At 31.9% G+C, this 10,280-nt stretch overlaps 2 protein-coding genes across 2 annotated transcripts; one reads left to right on the top strand and one right to left on the bottom strand.

Annotated features, from left to right (window-relative positions):
- The first annotated feature begins 895 nt into the window (after window positions 1-895).
- Window positions 896-3,972, top strand: LOC110605551 (protein yippee-like At5g53940). The gene is made up of 5 exons (XM_021744173.2): window positions 896-1,119; window positions 2,663-2,706; window positions 3,097-3,205; window positions 3,488-3,543; window positions 3,642-3,972. The coding sequence occupies exons 1-5, from the start codon at window positions 934-936 to the stop codon at window positions 3,727-3,729; spliced, it is 483 nt and encodes a 160-aa protein (XP_021599865.1). The 5' UTR covers window positions 896-933; the 3' UTR covers window positions 3,730-3,972.
- Window positions 3,973-8,209: 4,237 nt separating this feature from the next.
- LOC110604777 (ethylene-responsive transcription factor 12) lies at window positions 8,210-9,595 on the bottom strand. The gene has a single exon (XM_021743080.2). The coding sequence runs from the start codon at window positions 8,867-8,869 to the stop codon at window positions 8,384-8,386; it is 486 nt and encodes a 161-aa protein (XP_021598772.1). The 5' UTR covers window positions 8,870-9,595; the 3' UTR covers window positions 8,210-8,383.
- Window positions 9,596-10,280: the final 685 nt, after the last annotated feature.

Below are 10,280 nucleotides of genomic sequence, written 5' to 3'. Positions count from 1 at the left end.
GACAGGTGGCCCAATGGCAGTAATGTCGTTACACGTCACTGGTAGACAAAGGAAAAGAATAAAAGGAGAGGAGCACCCTCCTCTCAGACTAAGCCTACAAACCCATTGTAAAACTCTATTTTCTGGATTTCAGATAATCAATTATTATTATTATTATTATTATTATTATTATTATTATTATTATTATTATTATTATTATTATTATTATTATTATTATTATTATTATTATTATGTTATAGTTTATTTTATTTCTCATTAATGTTCTTAAATTCAGAGAATAGAATTTATGGTATGAAATGTAAACTTAGATAGACATAAATACATTCCCTTTTATCTCTTTTTATTTTATCTGCTAATGATGTTTAATAGTATTTCTTTTACGATATTATCTATTTTTGTTATTTAAATTCGTACGTACAGATATATCATTTTCATGGATTAAGGTTCTGCATTATTTTCTTGGATTCGACTTTATTCAAATTAAATAAGACCTAGCAGTCATCGCTCATTTTTTTACAAAAATATTATTTTCTCATTTTTATGAAGCAGTAATAAATAATGATTAAGATGTAGTACTACATTGTTAAAAGAAAAAAAAAATAATTTTGATATATTTTTAATAAAAAATTAAAATTAAAATAACTAAATAAATTTAATTCTGGTTAATTTTAATAAAATTGATTTTTTTAATAATTTCTTTTTTCAATTAATTTATATTTCAATTTAATAAAATCAATTAAAATTTTATTAGAAATTTGAGGCTAAATTTGATATATTATATACATAAATAAAAGAACAAAAAATAAAATGGAATTAATTTTTTTTAAAAAAAAAAAAAAAGAGGAATTGGACGGAATACAGAGGTTGAGGTTGAATGGTACACTGTGGTAGTTAGCCAGTAGCCATTTACCATATGGCGTCTGTTGTTGGTTTATGACTAAGGGGTCATTTGTCAAGTTCACAATTGCAAGAGTTTCGTTTGGGTGGGCGTGCGATTGCAGCCTACAGGAGTTATACGAACTCATGGGGAGAATTTTTCTGGTGGATTTAGAAGGCAGATGTTACCGGTGCAGATTCTGCGACACCCCTCTTGGTCTCGCCGATGATGTTCTTTCTCGGGTGCTTTAAACTCTCTTTCCCTATCTTCTTTTTCTTTTCTCACTCTCTAATTTTTACCTTTTGTGGTGACTGTGATTGGGACGATCAAAATTCTGTTTGATTTATGATGATCTTTTATATATAAATATATAACTTTTTTGTAATAATTTATAATGGACTAAAACCTTGATGGAAGGAGTTGAATAAGTGAATTCATCGTTTAATTGAATTGGGTTAGGTTTTTTCTAGGGTTTTGCTAAATACTAAATGGGTATTTGTAATTTGGACGATTTGTGGGTTCAAGGGTGAAGTGGAAATGTCACAGAGAAATCGATTTAGATATTCAGTTTTCTAGGTTTGCTGCTAGTGCTTGGGGAGTTGGATTTTCTGGGATGCATGGATTACATTCTTGGCATAACGTACTATATTTTGTTGAGACTTTGGTCGAATGTGATTTTCAGAGAAAAATGGGGTCTCAGTCAGATTTATACTATATTCATAACGATGGTATGGTTCGGCTGCTTGTAATTTCAATACTGTTGAAATTTGGAATATAACTGAATAGTGATATGAAGGCCCTAAAAGACGCTAAATTAGAGCAGCATTGCTTTTTGATAAGTCTTGCAGATCATGTTCTTTAAGATTTTTCCAGCTTCAGATGATTGAGGAGAGAGAATGTGAAATAATGTCCTCTAGTATGACTTCTACATCTTGTCAGTGTACTTTAAAGATATTGTACTGGGTTTCAGTAGGCAGGAAGTCTTATTTTCCTTCCACTTTTCTCAATGAAGAATGTTTTCAGATTTGAGAGCTTAAATTTTTGTATAATGCAAACAAATTAGGCCCCCTAGTGCCAGCGTATTGGCTTGAGTTTTCTGTTTTGTATAAACATATTGATAATAGGATTGTTTTCTAATATCTCCTCATGGATTTTGCTAATTGCTATTGTTGGACAATCACTACCCAATGACTTCTTCTTGCCCCAAACTTTGATATGATTGTGAGTTGCACTTGCATTAGTGTAATGAGCTATTGAATTCACTTTAGTAGGGTCCATAAGAACTTTCTCGTTGTACTGGATATGAGTTTTGTTACTGAAAAAATAATTAAAGTGTAAATAGACATAGATTTTTCTTTTGAGGGGTTCATGACTGAGGGAATATGTATTATATGTTTCTGATTTTAGTACATTAGAGATGCTATGTGCACATTTTTTAGTCATAAATATGGTTATTTCAAAAAAGAAAATCAAAATCCATCACCAAATGAACCTTAAGCCAAAATTCATAATGCATAATCAAGATATCATCCACGCCATTGAAGCCTTTTTGGCTCAAATTGCTACTATTATGGATTATTTGCAAATTTGATTCAAATGGTTACATGTATTGGTATAGAGTGAGGAAACAAAAAAGCTAAAGTTGATACTTTTTTAATGGACTACTATAAATATATTTGTTTGGATTGATACTGATATGTTTCTTCTCATCTCTTTCAACTTAAATCAATTACATTCCTATTATTTGTGCTTTACATGGCAATTCTATGGTTTGTGATGAATCAGACTTTTAATTGTCGCAAAGGGAGGGCATATCTGTTCAGCAACGTGTAAGTTCTACCAACTTTCTTTCGATCTGCATTTTCTTATCTATTAGTTCATTTTTGCAAATTCATCTAGAAATGTCTCGAGAACTGGCTGAGTGTGTGTGTGTCGGGTTGACAAGGGGAGGTTATCAATTTCAATGGATATAAGGTTTAGAGGGGATAAATTTGTGCACTTGGCATTGCTGTTTGATTTTATTGATGCTCCTTTTAAAAGCTATTCCAATTAAACTTGCAAATCCCATGTTGATATTTAGACGGGGGATTGGGTGCCAAAACTTGCAAGTACCAGAAAGTATGAAGTTTAAAGATTTTTCATTTTCTTTTACAGTTGTGCAATGATGAAATTTAAGCAAATTTTCCAACGTTCAGAATTCAATTTTTCCTATACTACAGGGTGAACATAACAGTTGGGGCAGTGGAAGAAAGGGAGATGCTTTCTGGTATGCATACTGTGGAGGATATATTCTGCTGTTGCTGTGGACAACTGCTTGGGTGGAAATATGTAAACCTTCTGGCTGATCTGTGGTTTTGTGCAGTAATTGATGCCATGTCACCTGCTATTATCACATTTGAAAAGGAATAAACATAACTTCAAATGGAAATTTTGTTCTCTTGCTACTACTTAACCTGGAAAATTTTCAAATGGCTGTAATGAAATCTTCATGATAAAAACAATGCTTGGCAGCATTTCAAAACATTCCACTTTATCTTTCATGCTATTTATCTTGAAGTCCTATATCTTCCTCTTATTTAACATATTTAGAGGTGTCATTACATGGTGCAGGTGACAGCACATGACAAAGGCCAAAAGTACAAGGAAGGAAAATTTGTTCTTGAAAGGTACTAAATTTGGTTAGAGGTTTTGCCTTTTCATTTTTTGTTTCATATGAAGTAAGGAGTCATTAGAACTGAAGATGTGTGGGACATGGATTATACAGATGGAGGATAGCAGAGGAGGTGACCGAGGAATTCAATTTGGAAGCTCGAACAGCTCGACCTGGTTCAAGTGATGCTGATAGTCATTAGGAATCTGCTGCAACTTAGTGAAAATGAATGTGAAAAATGACAGCATACAAGTTTTATTCACAAATTAGAACTTTAGGAGCTATAAGTTAGAGCCCTTTCGGAACCTTTTTGAAATATATGTAAAAAGCGCAGGTTGGTGGAGTGCATCTACAGATTTGAACTTTGATTTGAGCTCAGATGTGAACCTATACAAGTATTTGAAAGGGATTAATAACCAGAAATGCCAATTTCTTTGTTGTGGTATATTTGTTATTTGAGCTTTCCTGCTTCTAGGTTTCTCCTGGTTGTGCTACTGACTTATATTTTAAAGGTTGCTGTTTAGAGCTCAAGTCAGCCGTTTTTGGCTTTGCATGCCTCTGGGAATTGTGTGCGAGGAAAAATTCTTGCTTGGTCTTGGCAAAAACAAAAAGGGCGTCGATTAAACTTAGTTTCATAGATTAGCTTGTTGTGGGTTGGATTTCATCTCTGAGCTTTAATAATAAAAAAATTTTACCCATGAAAAGGTCAATATTTTATAAAAAAAAAGTTATTGACATGAAGTCTCCACGGCCATGTATGATATGTGGTGGTTCCTATCCTTAGATCTTTAATTACTAATGATAAAAAATTTTAAAAAAAAAAACAAAGACTTGGACAGCAAAGTTGAATGGTAAAGGAAAAGTTCTTTTCCTTAGAAAAAAAAAGGATTTTTATAAAGTAAAATAATTAGAAGTCGGTAGGACCCACTAATATCACACATACACTGTTACCTTCTTAAATTCACTAGTCTTTTTCTTTTACCAGTAACTTCTATTATTCACACATAAATTTAATTTTATATAAATAAGCATAATAATTATTACACTAAATATTTAATTGTGTTACAAATTTATATAAAATTATTAAGTTATATTTAAATAAAAGAATTTTTCTATGAACATTTAACATAAAAAAAAATTATACCTCAATATTACTACCTAAATATTGAGTTTATAATAATAGTTGTAAATTTAAAAATGCATAATAATTAATGGATTGATATGAATAGCGCAAAGTGATTGGGACAACTAATGTAATTTATGGTACTTTATTGACAATGATTTTTTTTTTTTTTGAACAATGCAAACACATTGCATTTACCATGCTGATGTAGGCTGAGTATAAGATATAAGAGGGTTAAAGAAAAAATAAACTATTCAAGAGATAAATCTGTAATTAACAAATCATCTATAAATCATAAACCTAAATCAGAACCCAATCCACTAAAAATTCGAAAACCCCTATCCAAAATTCGTAATTCACAAGCGCAAACAAAGCATTCAGAAATCCCTTCGCACACACTTCCAAGCATCGTTCCATTTGTCGGAACCGTCAAACACCAAAGAATCAAAATCAAAACGAACCATCACACAACGATAACGGACAGAAAAACAACAAGCGTGCGTCATATGAAAGCAGCAAAACTCTCGGAAAATATGGGAATAGAGGCGGCTTTAAGAAAATTCAACGCACACACAAGAATGGAACACCGCAAACTCGCCAATAGTGTGAATCATCAGACATACAAGAAGGGAACACCGCAAACTCGCCAATAGTGTGAACCATCAGACATGGTGGTGCAATCCCAAGTCGTCAGCGTCACACCAAACAAAATCCTCCTTAAAAGCCAAAGTCGAGCTACCGCTTTCTCATCGATCCAAAACATCATACCTCCAAAAAATCATAAGAATTAGTGTAAAAAAATACAAATACATCAGAAAACAAAAATAAATGAAAAAACAAAGCTATCATCCACCGTCTGCGGCGGAAAAACAACCATAGAAGGAGAGAGACTCCTGCCTAAAAAACAAAAGAAATAAAAGAAAAATAAAATAAAAAACCAAAAACCAACTATTTGTTTACTAATAGTTTCTTCGTTTTGATTCTTTATTTTGTTTGCTAATAATGACAAGATTAACTATTTAATTAAATGCATGCATACGATAATTATTAACAATTTTTAAATGAAAACAAGTACATAATTATATAAAAATAATTTATAAAATATTTAGTTTAGCTCTAAATCAAACCGTTCATGAAATTAGTGGTATATTAAGACAGTCGGAAAGCGACAATCGAATGAGAAAAGAGAATTCTTTCAACATTTTCATTAAAAATAGTAATGAATAACTAACTTTTTAAATTGTATGATTTAATTATTGAAACGTGAGGATGTAGAATTCTTCATGGCAGACAAAGCCACCGTCCTAAAAGAAGTTGAAAATTAATGAAAAGTTTGAGTCCCTGCTCCAATGTATATTTATTTAACTTTGTTATTCTGAAAAAATAATGTGGAATCACTTATTTCTTTTTTTTTTTTTATTGGTGTTCACCTTAAATATCAATATTACGTAACACTATTTCTTGCCCAAAATTATTTAATATTTTTTTTTATTTAATATTGAAGAGAATTTGGCTAACTGTATCCATCGTATGCATCAACTTCGTAATTAAGAAAAAGACAGATATACCAAATTAAATGCATGATCAATATTAATCTGTATTGGCTTGATTCATACCCCATTCCGCAAATATGATCGTCTAGTTGATCAATGAAATTATAATAAGTTAGAATGTGACATATAGACAATGTTGTTTTAATATTTTTTTATAATTTAAGAAGATTTATTATTTAATTTTTTAGTATTATCATTATTAGGAAGTCCATTTTTATAATTTTAGAAATCTATTAAAACTTTTTTTTTTCTGTTAACTAAATAACATTTCTCTCATTTTTTTCATTAAAAATAGATAAAGGATGTGAGAGAAAATTTTTAAAATCTAATTGTGCCCTCAAATAAAACCCTTTATTTAGTTTTCGAATATCACTATTATTGACAAATCAGTTTTTATATTTTCAAAAATCTATTAAAATATCTTTATTTTTTTTCATATATATTAAAATATTTTTATTATTTTTTTATGCCAATAAAATAGTTCTTTTTTTTTCTCTTAAAAAAAAAATAACGACAACGAAGGAGAAGAAAAAAAAAAAGAAAAAGGGAAAAAAAAGATGAAGAAAATAATGATCCTTCTCTTTTTTTTTTAAAAAAAAATAATGATGAAGGAGATGAAGAAAAAGAAAAAAGAAGATGATAAAAAAGAAAAAGAATCACCTCCTCTACTTTTTTAAAATAAAGAAAATAAAAAAAAATGAAGAAAAAATCAAAGAAGAAGAAGAGAAAGAATTGATGATGAAGAAGGAGGAGAAAGAGGAGAACGAAAGTTAATTTTATTTTTTTACTATATTCAGAAATGGAGAAAATGATTATTTTATTGATGTAAAAAAAATAAAAATATTTTAATAAATTTTAAAAAATTTGAAAACTGATTCGTTAATAATAATAATATTTAGAAATTAAATTATAAATTTCTCCATAATTTAATTGAGCTAATTATTGATAGGTTAATTAATTTTTATTCGATAAAATTTTGAATTTAATGTTTTTATTTATTAATTTAAAATATTTATTTTTATGATAGAAAATATATTTTTTATTATATAATTTATTAACTATATTCAATTTTTATACTTTATTCATATAAAAAAAATTATAATCTCACCGAAATTTTAGTTGGTTGGTTTTCTTTCCACGTGTGATTTCGTTTTTTAAAGATTTACAATGCAAAAATAAAAAGAAATTAAGTTTTTAAATATTTATTTATATATATGGCAAACTATCATTAGATGGGCTGTATTGAGGCTTAAGTTTAAGTTTATATAATTGAGAGATAATATGGAAATGGGTTTGGACTAAATTTTAAAACCTAATGATTAAAGTGGGAGACGCATCTAAACACTGCTTGTATGAGTGCAGATTATTCTTCCCCATGCAAATCACAAGGTCAATTAAAATTTAAACAAGACAAATTTCATCATCATCGTTGCCCAAATTTTCTCACTTGCCTTACTGCTGTGTTTCTCGTTTCCGACCCATACCCACTTGGAGCTCACACCACCTTAATTTCTTTCATTTGACTGACAGCATTAAGATAAAAGGGTAATTTGGTCACTTCAAACAATATTATAGATGGTATGGCACGCGCTTTGACCGGGATGTGGTTCCAACGTTAAGCCATTTCGATTTCGTACACTGTTGTTTTTTGCTAAATATATCGGAACCAGCACGCTGCTCTTTATCATCGTTGAAAATCAAGAGCAACCCAAACCCACACGCGCAAGTAACAATGATAAGTAGACACAATTATCTTAATTTGATTATTAACTATATATTAACGAGTGAAGGCAGAGTTCCAATAATGGAGCAGCATACAATTGGAATATCTTAAGGCGCTGTTTGGATGAGCGGTAGGAGGGAAAGAAAAAAGAGAATGAAAAGGAAAGCCTAAGATCAACCATGGATAATATTTCATGAATGAATATGATAAATATAAAAAACAAAATGCATAAAATTATTTATGATATTATATATATATATATATATCAGGCTAGGTAAGCATGTATGTACAAAAGCACTCAGTTTTGTTTTTAATATTGATATGCAGCTCCTCTTTAAAACAGAGATAAAGAGATGAAAAAGGGAGATTAAATAAAGAAAAATAAAGGTTAATACCAACCCGAAAATGCCCTACAAGAAAGTCACTGAGCTCATAGCCAAGAGTTGTTAAGTAAACATCACAGCCACAACGGTGGAGGTTCGTTCAAATCTATAGGCAATCCACGTCGCACAATCCCCAAAACTGACTGTTGAACGCCAGTTTCCAGCACCGGAGAAGCAGCACTAGCACCAGAAACAGGACCATTATTTTTAACTGACCCTGGGGCCTCCTCGTTAAAGCTTATCTCTTTAAGAGACCCAGTTTGCAGGAACTCACCGAAGGCGAAGCGGTGTCCAGCAGCTGAGCTCCAGTGATGGTGAGAATTAGATGGGGAGTTGAGGTCGAGAGAGAGACCAGTAGCTGGCGAAGGGAAGTTGGTTTTGGCCTTAGCTCCACGGAGAGAGCGAGCTGCACCATCATAAGCTAGCGCAGCTTCTTCAGGAGTGTCAAACGTACCCAACCAAACCCTAGTTTTCTTCCAAGGGTCACGTATTTCCGCAGCGTAACGACCCCATGGCCGCTTCCTCACACCCCTGTAGTGTCCTTCTCTTGAAGACGCCATGAGAGGAAGCGAAGCAAAGGAACAGGGAAAATAAAAAATAAAAAAGCAAACTTTATAGAAAGGGGAGAGAGAACAGAAAGGAAGTGCATGGGGGACCCACGCAGTCACCCGTAATCGTCGGTTGGACGGCACGACCACCTCATGTTTATATATAGCAATTGACTGCCATGTTGGCTCTCCACCGTTGGATTATTATCAACGGTGGAGTTACAAGAATGGATACACACATGAATATCTGAGAAACCAGCTTTAAAAGAAGTGGGTTCCACGAACCTTTTTTTTTCTCAAAAAAAAAGGAAGTAGATAGCCGCCGCCTGATTAGACAATGAGAGGGCGTGGGGGTCACGACGGTGGTGATGATGATGTCATCCCAAAACCATGACTGTACGGCGTTGTCATCTCTATTATTTGTAACTATTGCATTTATTCATATAGTATAACATTAGAAATTCAGAAACGTACCAACCTGTAAAAAAGAAGAGATTGTGATTGATGATGGAGGGGATCAGAGGCGGTGGCGTGTCGGAATCTTATTGGTAACAGGTTCTGAGTTGCAGGGTACCCCATGGGAGTGGTGTCTGAGTTGCAGGAGACAGAGCCGAGTTCTGAGTTACAAAAGGAAGATGGCGTGTTTGACTCAGTTTTGGGTGTTAACCTCTGAGAACGTAAAAAGAGGGTTATTTTTCGGTTGAGGGCTGTGGTCCTCCGAAAGGTAATAATATATGGTAATAAAAGTAAAAGTTGTGGAGTGTTGGGCGGTGGGCGGTCGAGGATGGTGGAGCTGACGGTGGCGGTGACTGAATCCTCAGGGCTCAGATCCTGCAGAAAACTGACACGTTCACGTGAACAAGGCATTTTCACTATCTTGGTTTAATTTTTTTTTTATAAAGTTTAACTGCGGTTAATTATTACATCGTGACACAATTTTTTTTAATTATTTCATATTCTTTAAATAATTTAATTAAATAATATTAATAAATTAATTATCATAAAAAAAGAAAATATTATATAATTTTATAGGTATTTGCGGGAGCAATTTTTTTCTTTCATTCTCAGAAATTTGGGTGATTTTAGGATAATTAATTGAGGACTTTCTGTACTAAGCAACTCTTCACGTATGCGTTTTTGTCAAAATCATGAGTTCCACGAGGAAAATAATACATATTTATCTATGAATGTCGTTATTAGAGAAATTTCCTTCCCAATTGCCAATCTTCTACTGTCTACATCACCAAAATGAAAACGTGACAAACGGCTGCGCTCGTTCAGCAGCTCAAGTTTCACATGTGAATTAAACCTTAGCTCAGACCATTGACTCCTTGAAATAAATTGATTGATGGGATAGATCAATAATTTAATTAATGAATTAATAATCTAATAAATGAATTATTTCAAATTAATTAACTATAAC

Source organism: Manihot esculenta, chromosome 17 (assembly GCF_001659605.2).
Source record: "Manihot esculenta cultivar AM560-2 chromosome 17, M.esculenta_v8, whole genome shotgun sequence".
Lineage (NCBI taxonomy): Eukaryota > Viridiplantae > Streptophyta > Magnoliopsida > Malpighiales > Euphorbiaceae > Manihot > Manihot esculenta.
This window is presented reverse-complemented; position numbering and strand designations above follow the sequence as displayed.

Coding starts and splice junctions, on each gene's coding strand:
- LOC110605551 (XM_021744173.2), top strand. CDS start 934: ATGACTAAGGGGTCATTTGTCAAGTTCACAATTGCAAGAGTTTCGTTT. Junction 1,120..2,662: donor CCGATGATGTTCTTTCTCGG/GTGCTTTAAACT, acceptor GTGATGAATCAG/ACTTTTAATTGTCGCAAAGG. Junction 3,544..3,641: donor GGAAAATTTGTTCTTGAAAG/GTACTAAATTTG, acceptor TGGATTATACAG/ATGGAGGATAGCAGAGGAGG.
- LOC110604777 (XM_021743080.2), bottom strand. CDS start 8,869: ATGGCGTCTTCAAGAGAAGGACACTACAGGGGTGTGAGGAAGCGGCCA.